This window comes from Prosopis cineraria, unplaced genomic scaffold (genome assembly GCF_029017545.1).
Source record: "Prosopis cineraria cultivar Desert tree isolate PC_DT_omini unplaced genomic scaffold, ASM2901754v1 PC6, whole genome shotgun sequence".
NCBI classification, from domain to species: Eukaryota; Viridiplantae; Streptophyta; class Magnoliopsida; order Fabales; family Fabaceae; genus Prosopis; species Prosopis cineraria.
In genome coordinates, this window is record NW_026555337.1 from 13376080 (window position 1) to 13397374 (window position 21295).

Sequence of the window (21295 nt, forward strand, 5' to 3'; positions counted from 1 at the left end):
TTTTCTCCCTCATATATAACACTTTACTTTATTCATAGAAAATTGTGAAAGAATAAAATTAGAATAAATTAATTTATGATATATCGTTTTATGCAAAGTAACTTACAAAAAAGACCAACAATAAACAATAACTTGTCCTGTATATATAGGATTGGAGAAAGTATCCACCATGTTTTTGGCATAAAAACCAATGGTCCCTCAGGATCCTCTAAACAAGTAAACATTTTTTTCCCCGAGCAAGTATCATCTACAGTGAATAGAAGCACCAATAATTACAGCACAAGTCAACAGATCACCTAGTCCCAAACCTACCTCAAAAAATTAGCATTCTTCAGATCTTAATAATTTCCCAACGTAATGCATGACGTTCTTAATACAGGTTTTACTTAAACACGTCAATGAGACAATGAGCAGAAACGAACCTAAGCCATGAGTCAACTACACTGTTGAAGCATCCCCAGAAAAAAGAAGAGAAAAAAAAGGAACTCGAACCTTGGCCAAATGATGGCTATGAAGACTCATTTTTCATTAATATTTTCTGAAATGAAAAACCAGTCAAAGTTGTAGTAAAGTACTTTGTTGAAGAAACAATTAGCTTTGTCGGAAAATTAGGACAGGTTGACATAATTAGTGGTTACAATAAAGAGATGATGTCTGTTGATTATTTGGACTTTAGAAAGCAGAGAGACGTTGTCACATGATATGGTGGGAGACACAGTAAAAACTTTGACAAAATTCCCACCAGCCACAGCTCACTTATTCATCAGCTTCTTTCAAATTCTAACTACTTTTTTTTATTTTTTTATTAAGCAAATAAAAACAAAGTTTGCCTATTGCATTTGTTTGATTACGCTGCCAACCTTTGGTTTTCACTGGTCCTGCAGCACTTGTTAGACATCTGAAATTCCAACAGAAATGATTATATGTGAATTTTTTTTCATTCTTTAAGAGCTCAGGGAAAAGAAATTTCAGACTACTTTGCAATAGATGGAGAAATACGACAAACTAGTATCTTAACTGAAATCAAATTGTGGAGTAACTACCTCATGAACAGAAGAATCAAAGTATTGAAACCAAACCGATTATTGAACTGGTTAAATGATTGATTTAAGGGTTAATGGATTGAATGAAGTCATTGAAAACTGAGCCAGTCATCAAACCATTCAACCTATCAGTTTAGCCAGCTTACAGTGAGTCAATCAGTTCACCAAAAGAATAGTTTAAACGCAATTCTGGACCTGCCATCTGATCAGTTCACCAGTTTATTATCCGGTTTTCAATACAATGCTTGCAAGTCACTTGAGACTAATTCAAATGGGAAGGGTGGTTGTGGAGCGTAGGGAGAAGCCTAAAGTACAAATCTTCCTGGTGTAACTGGAAAGAAAAAACACAATATATATATATAAAAAGAATTTTTTTACCATCTGGAATTAGCTTTTGTAATACTGATAAGGGTTAGGTTAGGTGCGAGTAATATCTAAGCTTTTGATTTCGGGCCACTTCGTAACATCTAGGATTGAAACCCATTCTAATCTAATTTAATTAGATAAAAAGTATCTTATAACACTAGTAATCGCTTTTATATTGACACCATCTTTGGAAGTCGTCGTCGGCATCATTATCACTTTCATTAGCTTTCTCAGCACTATGAAATGACTCATTATCTTCCTGATCTTGCACAGCTCCGTCTTGCTGAGGTTTTGCATCGCTCTCTTCCTGCATCCAAACAAAACGGTTGTTAATTCGCAAGGCTTGTTATGATGGGGGTAGGCCCCACAAAACTTTAAATGAATGGTTCAACAAAATGTTATTAATCAAATAATTTTAAGGGTAAGACTAGTCAGCTTTGAGAAATGAGTCAAATGACGATTATTATGATCTATCTTGGCTTGGCACTATCTCGGTTATGATCGCAATCTGATCATCAAGCGGGCTTCAAGCTGTTCCTAGAAGTTTATTGGGCTTTGGTTTCAAAGATCGTCGAAGGTTGACACGTGTAGGACCCAAGCCCGGCCCGGCCCATGATCAGTTTGTGCAATTGACAAAGGCTAGTTGTTAGTGATGTTTTCACTAATCTCTGCAATATCAATCATCTCAGATATGATTCCGTGATCAGGGTTTCCTCAAAACATGAATTGAATGATATCGGTGCCTGAACCAAGCAAGTCATTTTCTGACAGTACCCATACATCTAGTTATTTGGACAGAACATTGTTTTCCGGTAAAATGAGATTTAAAGACCCCTTAAGAACATTAATTACATCTAAAGAACTTGAAATTTTGAAATTTGAGATAAGGTTCATGATCTTTGGTTGGAATTAAAAAATTTGAGTTAATTTTTTTTCAATACTTATACTCCATATTTTTAGCATTTATCTTCTACATTTTCCATAGTGTCATCTTAGGCGTTTTCAATGCTCATCTTTCATGTTTTCAGTATTGAAAAGAATCAAAATAAGTGCTGAAAATATGGAAGATGAGGATTGAAAACGTTTAAGATGACTATTGAAAAACTAAAGATTGAATACTGAAAATGCTAAAAATGAATAAAGAAAATGTGAAATATGAGTACTGAAAATTTAGAAGCCAAGGATTGAAAATGTGAAAAAAGAGTACCGAAGAAATTCACTTAGAAAATTTTAATTCCGACCAAGGACCATACTCCTTTTCTGAAATTCCAAAATAACAAGATCCTTAATTGTAGTTAAGGTTCTTAGAGGGCCCTTAAATGTCATTTTCCCATGTTTTTTTAAGAAGAAAATTAGCATGCCGGCCATCTTGCATGTTTGTGAGCGCATGATGAATAAATTGAAGCCAAAGGAATCATCATGATCAGATGAACTAGAATAAATGTACACATGGAAGTAAGTTTCACATAAACAATCAGGTAACTGAGGCCAGGCCAGTAATGTATATCACTGCAGGGATCTGTTCTGTCCCACACACCAACTGGCAAACATCATGCAGCATATACAAGATCATTTTCTAGTAGGCACTATATTCTAATACAGAAAAATTTTCGGTTTCTGTTCAAAGAATGTTATTGAAATAAAACTGGCATGCTATCAAAAAAATGGCAGAAACTACTTGCACCAAAAGAAGAAAAATGTCAGAAGATAAATCAAATGGGCCAAAGGGACATACATTAGGATTAGGATTAGGATAGGATGTCATGCCCACCACTTCTTCTGTTGTGTCAACTGCGGAATCTCTTCTAGGGTCTTGTTCTGTCTTAGCAGAAGCTAGTTGCAGCCGCTCAATAACCGATTTAAAATGAGAAGATCTAAAAAAAGATAAGTGTACAGTTTTGCTCCCGTTAGTTTATATTCTTTCATCAATGGGTTACAAACAACAACAACAACAGGCCTTACCCCATGAACCAACTAATCATTTAATTACTATTTGACATGATTAACTCAATAACCGATATTCTTAAAAGGCCTCTCATGCATCATTTCTGGAAAGTTTTAGAGCAGCAGATAGTCATCAAAGCATTGAAGCCAAGAGAAAACGAACTCAACAAAGCAAACAGGACAATATAACTAATTTTACCCGGTAATATAACAAACAAAATAAAGTGGCAAATATAAAGAAAATAAAGGCTAACAGCAGCCAATGAAGGCAACAACCAGAAATTGTAGTCACAGATGGAGTAGAAGCGCTAGACATAGCAAACATTACATAAAATATTTTTAAAATGATAAAAAAGATTAAAAAAAAGGAAAAAAAAGCACAGCATAAAAGTGATTTGCAATAAAGAGTTACAAGACTAAAGAAAAAAAATCCCTCACTTAACATAAAAAGGCACCATTATGAAGCAACCGAAACATCACAAGGGTCATAAGCACAAGTCACTACCATAAAAAACAAATAAATAAAGGTACAAATGAACTTTGGCTCAGTTGAATTGGAACCAAAGAATCCAAGTTCAAATCACAGTGAGAACCTAATCGACCGTTGATGCTACATTGGGCATGAAAGGTTTGAGAAATGGAAATGGTAGTAGAGTCATAAAAAATACAATTGCATTCACATCTAAACCCTAACTAACCCTTAAAGCTTGAAATGCCATTCCTTTCAATGAAGCAATCAACCCGTCAAGGAGCAGTACTGGTTTGATCAAGCAATTTATAATCCAATAGTCAATGAAATCAAATAAACAGTGTCATATGGTACATTGTAGCGGGTTTTAATCTTCTACTATAAAGTTAGACTACCATAGATCGAGAAAGTAAATGCCTCTTCTGATCACTACAAGATGGATAGTTTGATGATTATAGCGACACAAACTTGTTAAAATAGGAACAATTATTAAAGAGAGCAAATAAAAACTCAGAAAAGTAGAATCACTCTTAATTGGGGAAAACCTTTGGAAAATACATATAGCACAGAAAATGTAATCATCATGCAAAGAAAAAACAGACCAAAATAGTAAGCAAAGGTCTTAACCTTTCCCACGATTATTTACAGCATCAGATAGGAGTAAAGGATGTTGACGTTCTTCCTGTTTGTACTTTAACTTAATTTGATGACGCGTTCGACCTGGGAAAAGCTGTTGTATCATAGAAAAATCTGTGCCAAACTGCCGAACAGCCTGAGTTTTTTTTAAAAGAAGGTATAAATTAGTCAATTTATTGTTAAGAAACGCCCTTCCCACAAGACATTGCTACTTGCATCAAAGACAAACTGTTAGGGAAGACATTAGTTAGAGTGAGTTGTGAAACCAGATTGGCATCAAGTTTAGCAGCTTTAGTCATAATTTTAAGGTTAAATATAACTTTTGGTACTTGTACCTTACTTGCGTTTTGCTTTTGGTCCCTATACTTTTTTTTTTGGTGTTTTAGGTCCCTACACTTTTGTTTTCCATTGTTTTAGGTCCTTCCAAGATTCTTATACTTTGCTTATAGAGGGACTAAAAAATGGAATGGAAAACAAAAGTGTAGGGACCTAAAATACCGGAAAAAAAGTATAAGGACCAAAAGCAAAACGCGAGTAAAGTATGAGGATTAAAAGTTATGTTTTTCTTAATTTTAACTATCAAACACTGAACACATATGAAATAAATTCCATTAAAAAAATTCAATGTAAATTTCCTTCTATAAATACCTCATAGAACAGTTCAGTGTCTTGTTTTGACCATTTTCCTCTAGGTTTCTTGTCCATGAAAGACTGGTAATTGAATAAACTCGGAGCCAATGGAACACTTTCATTAGCTTGGTCATCATCTGAGCCTCTACCGTATTCTGAACCCAAAATGTCTTCATTATGAGCAGCAGCCTCATGAAGGGAGCCTCCATCTCTGCAGATAATTATTTCCAAACAGATATCTATTTATTAGGCTGCTTTTTATTGATATTAAAGTCATAACAAGCAGTAGTTATGTGGCCAACTTCCCATAAGTTGATTCCCCTTTCACTTGTGCGTTTTCCCTCCTAAATAAGGGTTAATAATACTAATTTATGAAATGCCTTTGATGAATGCATCAATACAAACAACATAATAACCTCATATAGGAGTTATATTTAACATAAAGCCTGATAAATTTGAAAATTATAATATTTGATGTAGCACTGTATAACAGTGGGTAGAATAAAAATTAACCCCTTTAATACAAATAGCCTTTACTTAGAAATGCATTATATTCCTCCAAATTTGTCATGCTATATTAATTTTTGGAAAAATAAAATTCCCACAGACTAGAGGAAGAAAACCTCAACCACTCTAATTTTTGTTATATGGTTTATCATCCACAAGAAAATGACGTTAAATATTTAGTTTTACTGTCTCATGTACAAGGAAAATTAATTTTAAGTATGGGCAATATTATTTCTAGATAATACTAGGGGTAAATACTATTTCTAGTATTCTCTTCTCCTTATTTTTTCCTATCTAAACAAAGCATAAATAGTTGAGTTTATACAGCACAACGCTTGCATTTAAAAAAGCAGACAATATGTAAATGTAGATTGTATCAACTTATCCCATAACGCCTAATATCATTAGCAGTAAATAATATGTAAATGTAGATTGCAACCATTTGGGTGTAGCAGCATGGATACAAAGAAAGCAACACTATCAAACATAATAAGGTTATACAAAATATCTCATTTTGTCTGCTGATGTACTCAATTTTTATCTACCCCAACAAAAGTAACAATAAAAAACGCAGTGAATTAATGGCATTGACCAGCAATTGTAAGTTCAAAACTATTTTGAATCTTTCTGCCAAACTTCACAAAACTATTGGAACAGACAATGTCAGTAAAGCCACATGCAGTGATGGATCTAGCAGCTAGCATGTGGGGGCCAAAAATAAAAAATTTACATTAAAGGTGGGGGCTAAAATTAATTTCAACATTTTTCACAAATAAACAAATTTATAAGAGAATTTTTAGATAGGGGGCATATGATTTTTTTTTTTACATGATCTGGGGGAGGGGAGGAACTTCCATGATCCGATAATTTTCACATCTCAGATGCTGTACTAAGAAGTGTAGGAATGCATAGCAATGAGAAGGAGATAATACAGAAAATAAGATGTTTCAAACATTACATATTTGAAGATAAACAAATTTTGATACTTATGTTAGTTTCATATAAACAAAGATTGATGTATTGAGCACCTTTCATTAACTGTTTTTGATGCCATTGCCTCCTTTTTCTGCATAGAGAAACAATACGGAATTATTAGTGAATTATCATATTTAATTCATAGTAGCAACATGTAAGAAGCGTGGTAATAAAATACAGTAGTATAGAGGTGCTGCTTGCTTTTCTTTTTCCACATACGTAAGGTTAAGAAATCAGAATACATACCGCTAGCCGCTCCCTATGTTCTGCAAGTAGTATAATATCTTTGATACGTAATGTTTGAGGATCCAGTTCATCCTCAGGAGTCTCCAGCAAAGTCTTGTCCACTATTAAGCAAAGTAATTCCACAATCATCAAATGCATCAAACCATTATTACCAATGAGAAAATTTAAGATACAGTTAGTTTAGCAAGCCACCACATCTTTTTCTTCGTTGGGTTGAATGAGAGAATTTTTTGTGAGGTTCTTTAGTAGGTTTATCACAATCCTCATTGGCCCTTTTATGCTTTTGTGGTGGTTTTCCATTTTTTGCCACAGATTTCTTCTTTGAACTAGATGCTCTTTTCTTCCTGCATCCATTATCCAAACTGAATTCTTCATCATGGTCTTCAAGTTCATCTACGTTAGAGTAAGTAGGGTCAAGCTCATCCTCCTCCTCAGGATCCTCATTCTGTGCTGGATCAACATGTTTAAAAGCAACTCGCTTTCTCACCTGCCTCAAAGGTTTATCCACTTTATCCTTCTCACTTGCTACAGAAGATTTCATGTGACTTTTTGGAGAAATTGACATGGTGGCATCTTTTCCTTTATAACTGCCATCCTGAAAACCAAGAAAAATGAACCAAAAAAATAGTATGCAATCAGACTCACATATCAGAAAAATGAGGAAAAACATAATTCAACGAACATATGTGCATGAAAAATAATAATAACTGATGTTTTACAACTTTTCCTCCAGGAACATCTTGCACATGCAAAAAGTCATCATAAGTAGGACTGTTGGCTGTATTCATAGGTTCTTCATGCACTGGAATTTCAAAATTTGGATCCAGGCCAGAATTCATGGATGAATCATCAAGGGTACCATCAAGAGGTTGAGCAAGGTTTGATCCCCCTACTTCCTGAGCCCATTAAAAATCATAATAAATTGATTAATCAACACATAGAACTAGAAATTAGCACATCTGTGTGATCAAGTATCTTTACCTGTTCTCCTAACCTTCCATTGCCAGTGTGAGAATCACCTTCATTGAGGCCCGCAACTTCCTTTAAGATCAGTGAATCATGAGTGGTCTTATAGTCAGGACGCTGTTGAACCTGGGACATATGACATGCCCGATTGGCAAAATCCTTTGTGCCCTTCTCATGGATAGAATCAAGTGCTGGATTTACTACAAGAGAAAAATAGCATCCCCATCATCAATGAAAGAATCCAATGTCAGGCAAATCATAGGCTGAGAGCCAATCAATCATAACAATGGGGAAATTTGATTGCAGTAAAATAGTTTAGATAATGAAATCTAAAAGAGTTTATATAATTATTACAAGTCACTTGTTAGAACCATGGTTATCAAATGATTGCAAAACTTTTGATAATTTACCTGCACTAGAAGCATCTTGTGTGAGAAAGTCACTGAAGCTCTCCAGCACAGAAAATATGTCTGTAGTCTGAAAGTCAATGATTTTACTTTATCAACATAGAGAAAAATAATTAACACTGAAAAAAACAACATTAATTCTTCTTTTACCTCTCCAGCTGTCTTTCCATTGCTTGAAGGCCAATCTCTAGGCCCATCCGGAGCAGCACCCTTGATAGCATGGCAATTGGAGGCTCTGAAGGGATTACTGCTCCCAAGCTTCTTGTGTCCTTAGACACCGGCACACTTGAGCATGAATTATCCCTATCACTCAATGAATTGGTTCTACAGAAATCTGTCGTGGGTAAAGTTAAGTAGGTTGACTGTTATGTTTATTTGAGAAAGAAGCAAGCAACTTAACAGATTTTTCCATCGTACCATTAACTGAAGCAGAAGCAACAACTGCTGCAGTCCCTACTCTAGGCCGAGGCTTAATCTTTGGTTGAAACTTGCGAGCTGTAATAAGAACAAATAAAAAATAATTTAGCCTTTTAGTGACACTAATACACAGTTATTGCAGACTGATAATAGCAGGAGGATTGCTAACCATTCCTAAGACCAGGATCAGGGAGAGTGTTTCCAAAAGGATCCAAGTCAAATTCAGCAGACTCTACCTAAACAAAAATTCGTCTATGAGTTGACAAAAAAAACACCATGTAAAGAATAGAACAAAAAATTATACCTCTCCTGCTCTTTCAAGGCTAGAATTTGAATGACTGTTCTCCAACATTGCAGCCTTACAACCTGAAGCACTTTGGGATGCCACATCAGGACCAGCTTGCAATGCCAATGAAGCATCAATACGTTCCAAACATTTGTGGACATCAAGAAATGGACCTTCACCTTCCCAATATTTAGAAGGTTCTTCATTCTCAATAATGGTTGAGTTAGCTGTAGATGGATCAATCACATTTCTAAATAGATCAGCTTCAGCTTTAGCAAGTTAATGTGGTTGTATATACCGTCAAACACATAGCAAAAATGAAATCAAGATGGGTCAAATATTTTATAACTTACTTAGTATTCTATAAAGTATCTAAACCCCTACAAATCAATTTATGAGCCAACTTTAATCCTTTGCTCACTGGTTACTCAAGCTTAACAAACATGTAACTCATAGACTAAAGATTTTATACAAGTCAAAAGCGATTATTTTTGAAGTAGCTCTGGTCATAGCAATCAGAATAGGGTTTCATTCAAATACATGTAGATGTCAAAAGCATAATTTACCATTATGGAGGTTGGTCCCAGGAATAATGTCTGCTACTGAACTCACATCAAAACCAACAGGGTCTGCCTGAAAATAGAAGAAATTTCAAGGAAAAAGAAGTTACAAATACTCCAGACAGAATGAATCAAGATAATAATCAAACACAGCATTTACCTCATTAGCTGCTTTTGGAAAATTGGTGGAATGCCAATCACTATTGACCTCAGATGCTGTAATAGTTGAATGCTGAGCATCCACCAAAACAGCATTACATCCGCTCACATTAACTTGCTGAAAATCCTCCAGGTCAGGATTATTATCATCCAAAACTGGGATTTCTACAGGTGAACTATGACTGGATTTCAGAAATTCTTTAGCTGATGTATCTGGAATTAAATCAACTGGATTACTACTTTTTCTTGGGGCATTTCCTACAGTGTCCAAGCTTGTGGATGATGGTGCAACATGCTCATTCTTTCCATCATTAGAGGTTACTTGATTTGATGTAGATATTTCCTTACGAGCCAGTTGTTTAGCTTTGGCCTTTGGAATAAACTTGCCACCCGCCCGAGCTACAAAAGATTGTGATCAGAATATCTACTAGAAATATAATCCAGAAAAACAATTTCCCAGTACCTTTAATTGGACCACTTACCACGTGAAACAGGAGCTTCTGAAAAAACATCATCAAATGGATCCATGGGCCAGGCAAGCACTAACAGTAACAACTGACTACAACAGCCTAAAACACTGCCTCCTAGCAAGGGTCCAATCAATCTGACAAAGCCTAACAGCCTTTCAATGAAATAATCTTAAGCTGCAAAACCATAAGACTGAGCGTCCAATAAGCAGCAGATAAAGTATCAATGGATTTAAGACTTATTTTCACAGAGTAAAATAAACCCACAAGACAAGCTTATAATGATATAATACAATCAAACAAGCACAAGGAGTAAAATAATGATTGGTAAGCCAAAAATCTTGAACACAGAGCAGCTATGCAACCAAAAGAAGGACCCATCATTTTTTCTAGCCTGTATATGCTTCCATAACTTGAACCCCAGTATACCTCTAAAATTTAAATCCCCAGACATGGCCAAGGGAGCAAAAGATGCCTAGTATTTTGTAGCTTATTTTAAGGTAGATGAAAAAAACCCTTATGGCACATAACCTCAAACAATTTGAAGCAATGGGCCAAAGCTGAAAAAATATGATATATGAACAAAAGTAAATAAATAGATACAAACTTGGAACAGCATTTAAGTCATGATAATCTTCAATGTGCTACTTAAGTCACTAACATAACTACTTAAGCATAATGATATAATTAAATTTAACCCATAACTCAATAATATTTAGAGATCTTATAAAGTCATTATTTAAGCCATATGTAAAATTATAAAATATAACTTGACAGCTCTAAAATGAGAGTGTCTATGTCCCATGTGGTAGCTTAATTTTCTTGTGTTTGTTTACAAAACCATCAAAAACAAATAGCATAATGATTGTTTTAAAATAAGAATAATCATTTTACCGTACTCTTTCATCTTTAAGGCTGAATTGGTATACCAAAATTGGGCTTTGTAATTTCATATTTTATCCTACCATTTATAAATTTTGACTAGGTTTATAAGCGAGCTCTTCTATTTTTTCTTCCAAACACACAGAGGCACATGAGGCACTGAGCTGAACAGCACACAAAAATAAAAAATAAATAAAAAAGAATACTAAAGCACTTGCCTAGCAATGGTTGAGTGAAGTAGCACCTCATGGTGTCAGAAGCGCTAGCCTTGAATAGTGTCTCCCCTCAATATTTAAGAGGCACCTCCTTTGACAAGTATTTTCACCTTGAGCTACTTTAAAAACCAATAAAGCAGTCACTTTTACCAATACAACATCGGGTTGAATGTTTTCTCTATTTCACACTTCTTATTATACTTTTGTTAACAATAATTGTATTTCCTATCTAGCTGACTGCTGCAACCATGCAACCAAGCTCAGGTTGATTATCTAAGTAGAAATCTATGAATTTAATTCAAATTTACAGGTTGCAAGTTGCAACTAAACTTGAGAGAAGTTTCTTCTACCTATCGTACTAGGGATGATACATCTTTCAGGATTGAAAAAGACTAGAAGTAGAGCCATTACATAATGTTAATATTTGCCAATTGCTTAGTTTAAGGAAACTTTCGAGATCAACTTTCAGGAACCAACAACTAAATATGCTTGACACGAGGGATTGATGAGCATAAGTTAAGGAGATTGCAGACAGCCATTGGCTTGCTCATAAATCAAATTGTTCCTCATTGACATAGTGGCCAAAAAAATCACAACAATGCTATTGTAATTAAGTAAGCTTATTTCTTAGTACTGGGAATGTTTAGATTTGAAAACGAAGCAAGAAAAGGTGCGATGGCATCCGACGGAGGGTCGACAATGAACAGATGACGCGTGGAACAAATTCAAATCTAGTTCAAAACCAGACTAAACAAATCAATCTCACCGGATTTTGGGAGGAGGTAAAGCTCGTACCTTCTTCAATACTTGCCGGAGAACAGCCACGCAGGGCCAACAACGGTGGGCGGCGTCCGACGGCGAGCTCGACCAAGTGTGCAATGCCGAACAAAAACTGAATCCCGCGACCCACAGCAAAAGGGAATGGGGTTTTGAGGTTGATAAATTATATCGTCATTCACACTAGACGGGCTCGTAGCGCAGCGGCAGACAGTTCCTCCTTGCTAGCGTCCCCTCGCGGTTTCGATACGCATATGGCAGCATTTATAATTGTCATTATTATTATCATTTATACTACGGCTAATAACAAATTATTGAAGAAGAAAACTGAAGTATTTAATATTATATATTTAATATATTTTTTTTAATTAAATTGTGATTAAATTTTAATGTGTTAATAACATTAATAATGAAAATGGTTATAAAATAAATAAAATAAGAAAGATTTACATTTGTTGAATTAATTAAAACAAATACTTTAAATATATAATATTAAATATATAAGTTTTTTAATAAAAATTACTGTGTATGTGTTTACTCTTTATTTTTTTTTTAAGTTATACAAACCCTTCCCCCCCATAGAAGGAGTCCCATGTAAAGACCTCCGTCATGAATCATTTAACATCCTAAAATTAATTTATAAATTTAAATTAATTAATTAGGTTAATCAATTAATTAATTAGAATAATTAGAAATTAATAATTGAATTTGGATGGTCATTCATGTCTATTGAGCCCTCTAAAGGGTTTGGAATAAGGCTTTTAAGGTTATTGAGTTAAGTTAAGCTCAGAAATTTAGGTTTAAATGGAGTTGCTTATTTTAGGTTGTTCAATGTGACAAATAGAGTAGTAAAAATTTTAAATCATAGACTCACGATCAATTTTTATTTTGTGAAGGGGTTTTGAATTTTGTGGTCGAGAGAAGTCGAAAGGCTTTGCCAGGGTTTATATCAATGGACCTTAGAGGCATTTTGGAGGCTTTTACAACCCTGGGTAAGCCTTATTCCTCTTTCCTCTACCTGTGTTTGCTTCATTTTCTAGTTCAAATTCATGGAAAAGTAGCTATTTGAATAGATGAAAAAAATATAGCTTTTAGAGTGACTTAAATGAGCCATTTTTTAAGAGTCATTTAATGCTTTTACACCTAGGCCTTCATGGTTAGTAGCATTAAATGTCATTAATGAGGGGTTTAGAGTTAACCAAATCCTAAATAATTAAGTTTAAGTTAATAAGAGTTAATGTTAATGATTGGACTTGATGAGAGTTAAATAAACTGATGAAGTTAGTTTTAAGATTAGATATGCTTAATTACATTTACTGAAGGATTAGGCTTTAATCATGATGGAGGGATGGTTAATGATGATTGGTCATTGATGCTATTTTAAAATAAACGTGGCTCAATCAATATTTAATCTACAAGATTAAATACTAATTATTAATTTATAACTCTAATTAAACCCCCTTTTGACTAAATTTAGGTATTCACAATACTCAAATTTCCTCTTTAATATAAACAACGCTCCCAATATATTCCATTATTCTTATCTAACATCCATAGACCTAGATAACATCAAATTAAACCTCACATTATTCTCAATCTTTAAATTTTCATGTAGGTTCATCCAAACCCTATCTAAAAGCTTAAATCACCATATAACCATCAACCCTAGTCTTATAAACTTAATTTAACTGTCTAAGGCTCCATTTAAGCCAATAAGTATGGCTAAAACACTCTCATGGCCAAAAACAATCTCCCACAACACCATTTAAAATTCAAAACATAAGAAGGTAGATGGAGTGTAAGGGAGGCTTACCCAATAAGAATCAAGCTCAAAATACTCCTGAAGTGACGTTGAAATAAATGCCCTAGTAGAGATAAGTCGAGCTCCCTCTGATTTTCTTTTCTTTCCTGCTCCTTTGTTCTATCTCTCATAATAGAAATAACCAAAATCCGAGCCCATTCGTTACAGCATACTATGCCATCTGAAACATACGGCTTACTAATTACAATTATCATTCCAAATACATGGTAATCAATAGATCAACATATAAAGAGATTACAAGTTTGTAATTTGAAATAATAGGATCTTAAGTTTTCATAATTTAAAAAAATAAGTCAAAACATTCATTAAACCTTTAATCAAAGTAAAATTATGTAACGAAAGTGTCTAAACCCTTTTCAAAATTATTTCTAAAACAAAAATTGAACACCCTTTTCAAAACTTACACTTTTACAACAATTTTTGCAAAATCAAGTATCTAAACCAAATACCAAAGGCCGCTAGTCATCGACACCAATTTGACTACATACAAATCATTAACACTTACTCGTATAATACACCATATCACATAAAATGCTCCCAAATTAAATTTTTACTACTCAACCTCTTAAACTCAAAAACATAAAAAGGGGGAGTTTACCACAATTCTCATCAAGTTCTCCCAATTCATCTCATAATATGCTCTATTTTCACTTGTATTAGTATTTTGACTCTATCACAATAACACATATTCATCAACTCACTCCCTAAGGCCTAAAATACACTTATAATTTACAATTCACATAATGCAAGTAAGGAATGAATAAGAATTCCTAATTGACAATTGAAATTGTCATACACATATAATTTCTTAAAATAAAAAAGCCTACTGCAAAAGAATCATAGTCTTAAGCCTTTGGGTGTTTTCCTGTATCCACACCTCTTGAGCTATTTCTTGTAATATTAAAAATGAAGTGAGTGCAACTACTCAGTAACTAAGATTTGACTAACACATACTAATGCATATTAATTGGTTTAAATGCAAGTGACAATTAATGTCAATACTTTAACCTATGTAAAATATTAAAAATAGATATTCACAATTTGACTCGCATAATAGCATTTACTTGAGAAATAATATTTTTTAACTCTTTTCATATAAAGAGAGTTAGTCACACAATTTATTGACAAATACATTAGAAAAAAATTAAGACTCAACTCATGATATCATCATTAGGGACACCATATAGACAATAGGTGCCTTTACTCACTGTATGCATGATCACACCTCCCTTATGTCCTCCTTATTCCTCTAACATGAAACCGTGGGCTATAACTCAATGGGATAGTCTGTATTCCATGACTTTCCTAGCTTAAATACTTGTGAGGGGATTATTCAGCTAAGGCGCACCCAACTCACTTATGGAACATGGTTTCCCCTATTTCTCACACTATAGGGTGTCATACATCCTACACTATCCTCTCATTGAACTAGTGAATAGTTAGCTAGGTTCGAGTCCCTCATTGAACTAGTGGGACAATCCCTTATTGAATAAGTGACACAATATAGATATAATTAATCTGGCAAACCATCTCACGGATGGGCCTTACTACATAGATTTTATCATCTACTCCTCTTCCTAGACGAACTCCCGCCTTTCAAGATCATGCAATGCACATTCATGCCATACTTCACATATATACAATTTAAAGGACTTCACATTATCAATTTTCATTAAACTTCATCAATACACAATCATTAGACTTTTAATCACATTTTCATAGAACTTCAAACCAAACAAGTCATTGAATTTCATCAATACACAATCATTGTACTTTACACTTTTAAAACCATTGAACTTTACTATTTTAAACATCGTTGAACTTCTCACAAACAAAGAATCATGTTACTTCTCAATTCACAAAATCATTGAACTCCCAATAAACATAATACGAAAATCCACCGATTTTGTTCTTAAGGAAATTTTGCATCACAAGGCATAAAATTCACAAATTTGATCTAGTGGATTTTCTAACAAATCAAGCCATACTTGCATTACTTTTTATTATGCACATTTTAATGACAAATCATAAATTCATGAACTAATAAACACACAAAAGCATAAGATGTAATTCTCCCGGTTACCTTAAACCTTTGAGAGGTCAAAGATTTTACCCCTCAATTACTCACTCCTAAAGCTTCCAAGAAGCTTGAATGGTGCCAATGGTAGTTACTTTACAAGTATTTACTATACAAAATATTAATTTCCATTTTTGAGCTATTTTTTACTAACACTTCATTATTTCTTAATACTTAAGATTTATTCTTGACTCATGTAAAAGTACCCATAAGGCTTCTTAGTTTCCTTTAACTCTCATTAATAACATTGATCTCTTAAATGAGTTTTAATAAAACCATATTGCTTCCAACCACCATATTTATGAAAATTTTCGAATATTTAATGTCCTCTAACCATTAATCATCATAAAACCATTAATACTAAATTTACTTAGCTCAACCTACTCTTATTAACTTTATTTAAGTCAATAGGTTTAGATCCATAACTTCTATGAACCAAAAATCACTATTAACAAACAAACATAACCTCTACCATTAAAATGGAAGAAGAGAAAAAAATTTAAGTAAGAAAACTTACCTTTAGTATTTAGGAGCTTTAAAATACTCCTAATAATCAGTTCTCCTAAGGCCTAGCACTACTCCTTCGTTCTTTTCATTTTTCTCTTCTTCTTCTCTATTTTTCTCATACAGATATGAAGCCAATATATCAAAATTTTAGCCATGCGCTGCGGTGCACGTTGCCCTCCGCCACAACACATGACACAGAGGAGCCTGTTGATTCAAATCTATCTCTGTGCACTGTGATCGACTGACCACGTGCCGTGGCATGTGGCACAGAGAGCAAATCCTCACTTTTCTTCCTCTTTTCTTGCATGGGTAGCCTGACATCGATCTGAACCCACTTCTAGTGCTGAAATCACATCAATTACACCAAGTTAAGCTCTTTTGGCCACACACCTCATTAACACACTTAATTAGTCTATTTGAGTTTAGTTAACTTGATTTGAAATTGAGGATGTTACAACATGTATCACAAATTATCATTTCTTGATTAACTCATTCTCATATCAATCATAATGTATATTGCCATAAGACACTCAGATATGTGATGATAACCTAATTTATTATCTTGACTTGCCACAAACTTAAATAACCTTGTGACACATCATATAATAACATATGCATGACCAAACTATCCTTATACCCTTTTTATTTTCTCTGATTGAAATCGTGGGCTATAATATCAAATAGGACTCTGTCCTTATGACCGGACCACCCAAACTCACCAATTGTGAGGTATGACCTGACTAAATATCACAGGACTCACTCTCAAACCATGACTTTCCCCACTATCGAATCTCTAAGGTGTCATATGCCCTAAGCTGACCTCCTTAATAAACTGGTAGAGATAGCTAAGTTTTAGTCCATTGAGAAACTATAAGATAAGGCTATACCCTCGTGCACCAAAAGGCAGTCAAAAATACTATATGAATTTTAACTGCTCCTTTTTCTAGACAAACTCCCACCAACTGATCATACAATATACAACACCCACTCATTTTTCATAATTTCATTTATTTATTATAACATATTAGGCTCACATAATACGCTATCCAAGTGAGCATCAATCTCATTATCACATATACCACATATATATACCATTTTTTATTTCAACACAATCATCTTCAACCCATTACACTTAACCACAATTCAAATCTATCATACCATTCATCAATTACTCGTTTCAATACCACGTTAAAATTTGAAATTCATTAAAAATTCACTGTCATATCTTTAGTTCACATTGAGCGAATATAGTATCTTATATTTCATAACATATGTACATATTCATAAATCACAATTGTACAAGCCAATACACACATTTTACATTATAATACAATTAATAAACAATTACCTAAGATAGAATTTTCTTGGTTACCTCAAACCTTTAGAAGGTTAAAAGTTTTCCCCCCCCAATAATTAGCTTCCAAGCTTGATTTCGCAAGCCAAAATGGTGCCTAAATGCTCAATCTATAATTAATCAATTCTAAACTCATCAACATTGTCAAGAGCACAATTTTAACTCTCATACTTTCACTTCTACAGCATCCAACACCTTTATTTTTGCTTTTGAGCTTACCCATTAGGTATAGGTTTAGTAACTCTCTTTAATTTTCAATAGTATCAATAACAATTTATAATACCATTAATGTCCTGACAACCCCCATTAATCCCAATTAAATGCTCATTTTTAGGTATTAATGAGGCTCACCAACTAAAGATGTTAAAACTCATTATTTCTAGGTTTAAATACTCCAAACAACTCACATTAACTCCACTTGAGTTAATAGGTTTGGACCCATAACCTATATGGATTGAAAATCATCTCTCATTATCAAACCCTAACCAAAAACTTTAAGAAAGTAGAAAAGAATGGAAGATTAGGGTGTAGGGACTTACCTTAGATGGTTTATAACACTAAAATACTCCTAAACCACCAATATGGCAAACCCTAGTAGAGCAAGGACGAGCTCTTCCATTTCCCTCTTCTTTCTCTTCTATTTTGTCTTAGTTTGTGATCAGTTTATCAAAGAATTTGGTTATGTGACACGGCAGCATAACACGTGCCATGGCTCATGGCACAGAGAGGTCATCTTGCTTCAGTAGTTATCTGTGCACTGTGGTAAATATGCTGCATACCGCAGCATATGGCACAGAGACACTTCCTTCATGTTTTCTCCTCTTTTCAATGCCTGGGTAACCCAACTTCACTTCGGATCCATATTTAAGGCTGAAAACACAATCATATGTATTTATTAGGGCCTCTATGGCCACACATTTCATCAAATCACTTAATTTTCATAACTAACTTGATTAATTTCTTAATAATTTAAAGATTAATATTTAGGATATTACACTATCTGCTACAAGGCTTGAGAAATTTTAGGCCTTTCACTTAGGCTAGGTTGACCTAAACTCCATCCTAGCCTACTTCTATGACTATCCAAAGGTTCAACAATCTCATTAGTAATCCAAAAACACCATTAGTTCATAAATCACCTAAATTTACTAATTTACCCTTTTTAACACTTAAAAATTCAAAATTTAAATTGAGGATGTTACTTGTTGCTCCAAACAAACCTTCAAAGGTTGCCTCTTACAAACCCTAGTAGGGCCTCCACTCTTTCTTCCAATATTCTCTCAAACTCCCTCTTTTATTTCTATTTTTTGATACGCCTCTTGGATTTAAAATGCTGATGTCTCTATCATGGCCAAGGCACTGTCTACTACGGCAAATGGCTCATTTTTAAAACTCTATTCAAACCCGATAATTTATACTCAAAGTGGCCCAATAACTCCTCTAGTCTTCTTTTAAGCTTTATATAAGGTCCAATAGACCCAAATGGCTATCCAATTGCATTAATTAATTTGATTAGGACCAATATTAATTAATTTAACCATTTATTAAATTTAATTATTCTTATTCTAAATTTGGGGGTGTTTCATCCCACACACATATATCACTTATTGATCTAGTATATAACACCGTGGGAATTGAGGATTGAACCCAAAACCTCTTGCATCAAGGGGAATGTTTATGCCACTTAACCAAATGGTAATTGGCATTGTATCCTCTCCTATTAAAGGTAACCTTAAGCCCTTGTTTGGTACACAAGCTTAAATTTGGAAGGATTGAGATTGGGATTAAGATTAGGATTGGAAGTGAGATTGAGGCTTTAAAATTATGCTTGGTATGAAGTAATAATTACAGGGAATACTTTCTTTCATTTTATTTTATAATTAAACATAAATTATGAAAAGATTATAATACCCCTTATAATTAATAAAAAAATTAACCAAAAGGACACAAAACCAACCCTCATCTTCTTCCTTTAACCAGTGGCAACCTTACTAGATCTAGTCTTGCGTTACCTCACAATTCAACCACCTCTCAACAATTCATCCATTCAAGCCCTTCAACCACCAAATTTGGTCTTGCACTACCTCACAGCTTGTCTTCTTCTTCCTCTACCTTACAACTTTTCTCTTCCCACTCAATAGATCTTGACATGCACCTCTCCAATCCATTGAGAAGTTATCTTCTTCTCACTCCAGTCTCAGTTTCTCGAGTCTATCACTCCTATCATAATGGCTCTTCTTAAATTCGAGTTGAATCATTATGCGTCTTCCATTTTTTCATTATGCAACGCTTAAGGGAACCTGAATAAGAAAATGATGTTGGCGCTGAGGAAAGTAAGGATGATACTGGTGGAGAGAAGGGAAATTCATACAACACTAGTGAGCTAGAACGAAAGCAGGGTGAGGGGGAGGAGAGTGGATGATAGCTTGACGCTCATAGAGGTAGAGACGACAAGGGGAGTGCAGGGGCAATTTGGTCTTTAAAATTTCAAACCCAATATTGATTTTCTAATACCATGAGAGGTAATGGTATTGAGTAATCCCACCTATTTGGGATTAGGACTGGCATTAAATTTTTCATTCCCCTATACCAAACATGAAAAAGTGGTATTGGCCAATCCCAATCCCAATCCCATCCCTTTAATCCCTCTTGCCAAATAGGGCCTAATGGTATGTTTGAAAGTATATGATGGAATAGAAAAGAATAGTTATTGATGGAATGGAATGTGGTGGAGTGGGACAGAGTGAAATGGGATAGAACATTCCATTATTTGGGAGTTTTATTGAAGGAATAAATAATTTTATTTAATCATTATTTAATGATAAATATAAAATTAATAGATTTGAATTAGATATAATTTTATTTTTTGGTTTTAAGATAAAGAGCAGTGAAAGAGTGAGAAGGGGTGAGAAAGATAAGGGTAATTTTATAAAATATTATTTATATCATATCATTTCATTCACAATTCCCAAATTGAAAGGTTAAGAAAAACGAGTTTAGGATGGCAAAGGATGATTTGAAAGGGCACCTCAAGCCATTCCACTCTCTTTTAAAAATTTCTCCTAAACAATGACATAGGGCTTTTAGCCATCCCATTCCATATTTAAAAAAAAAAAACTCTCAAACATTACCTAAAAAGATATTGATTCTTTGTTGAGGTTATAAAACTAATTCGTTGTTATTGTATTCTTTTGTGCTTTTGGGTTTATACTAATAATAGCTAATACAAAATTTGATTCTTTGTTGGGCTTGTAAAACTTTTATAAGTACCCACTTGGATAAGTGGCAAGGGCCGAAATAATCCCATTTATGAGCTAAAAGTAATTATGAAGCTTAAAAAATTATCGTTTGGATAATTTTGATAAAATTATGATTAATCGATATTTTATTTTCTCATTGCACATTCAGTATAAAGAGATGCTTTTGTGTTTCAAAGGTCACGATGGAGCTTCTGCAATGTCAATTTCTTCATTTTATCCCTTTTTTACTGCCATACATTTAGTCAAGAACCAGAAGAGGTTGAGCACATGGTGAATAAAAGTAAACCAAAACTTGTTCAGAATGGTCACCAAAGAGAAAACCA

General features: G+C 34.0%; 2 protein-coding genes across 2 annotated transcripts; both read right to left on the bottom strand.

Annotated features, from left to right (window-relative positions):
- Positions 1–1203: 1203 nt before the first annotated feature.
- On the bottom strand, positions 1204–8601 carry LOC129313902 (transcription factor TFIIIB component B''). The gene is made up of 11 exons (XM_054957296.1): positions 8553–8601; positions 8340–8458; positions 8193–8259; positions 7798–7973; positions 7536–7712; positions 7009–7411; positions 6817–6917; positions 6624–6661; positions 5107–5299; positions 3145–4594; positions 1204–1716 (listed from the first exon to the last, which is right to left on the bottom strand). Exons 1-10 carry the CDS (start codon positions 8599–8601, stop codon positions 4445–4447), a joined length of 1473 nt encoding a protein of 490 aa, XP_054813271.1. The 3' UTR covers positions 1204–1716; positions 3145–4444.
- LOC129313203 (uncharacterized) lies at positions 8384–12194 on the bottom strand. The gene is made up of 8 exons (XM_054956169.1): positions 11971–12194; positions 11179–11294; positions 10094–10255; positions 9613–10010; positions 9459–9525; positions 8911–9119; positions 8607–8684; positions 8384–8523 (listed from the first exon to the last, which is right to left on the bottom strand). The coding sequence occupies exons 3-7, from the start codon at positions 10137–10139 to the stop codon at positions 8643–8645; spliced, it is 762 nt and encodes a 253-aa protein (XP_054812144.1). The 5' UTR covers positions 10140–10255; positions 11179–11294; positions 11971–12194; the 3' UTR covers positions 8384–8523; positions 8607–8642.
- Between the last annotated feature and the right edge of the window lie 9101 nt (positions 12195–21295).

Excerpts from the sequence above, each read along its gene's own strand:
- LOC129313203 (XM_054956169.1), bottom strand. The coding sequence starts at position 10,139 with ATGGATCCATTTGATGATGTTTTTTCAGAAGCTCCTGTTTCACGTG. Across the intron at positions 10,011-10,093 it reads AGAAGCTCCTGTTTCACGTG|CTCGGGCGGGTGGCAAGTTT; the intron begins GTAAGTGGTCCA and ends AATCTTTTGTAG. Across the intron at positions 9,120-9,458 it reads TGGGACCAACCTCCATAATG|CTAACTCAACCATTATTGAG; the intron begins GTAAATTATGCT and ends ATCCATCTACAG.
- LOC129313902 (XM_054957296.1), bottom strand. The coding sequence starts at position 8,601 with ATGGAAAAATCTGTTAAGTTGCTTGCTTCTTTCTCAAATAAACATAAC. Across the intron at positions 8,260-8,339 it reads ATGGAAAGACAGCTGGAGAG|ACTACAGACATATTTTCTGT; the intron begins GTAAAAGAAGAA and ends ATTGACTTTCAG. Across the intron at positions 6,662-6,816 it reads AACATAGGGAGCGGCTAGCG|AAAAAGGAGGCAATGGCATC; the intron begins GTATGTATTCTG and ends TTCTCTATGCAG.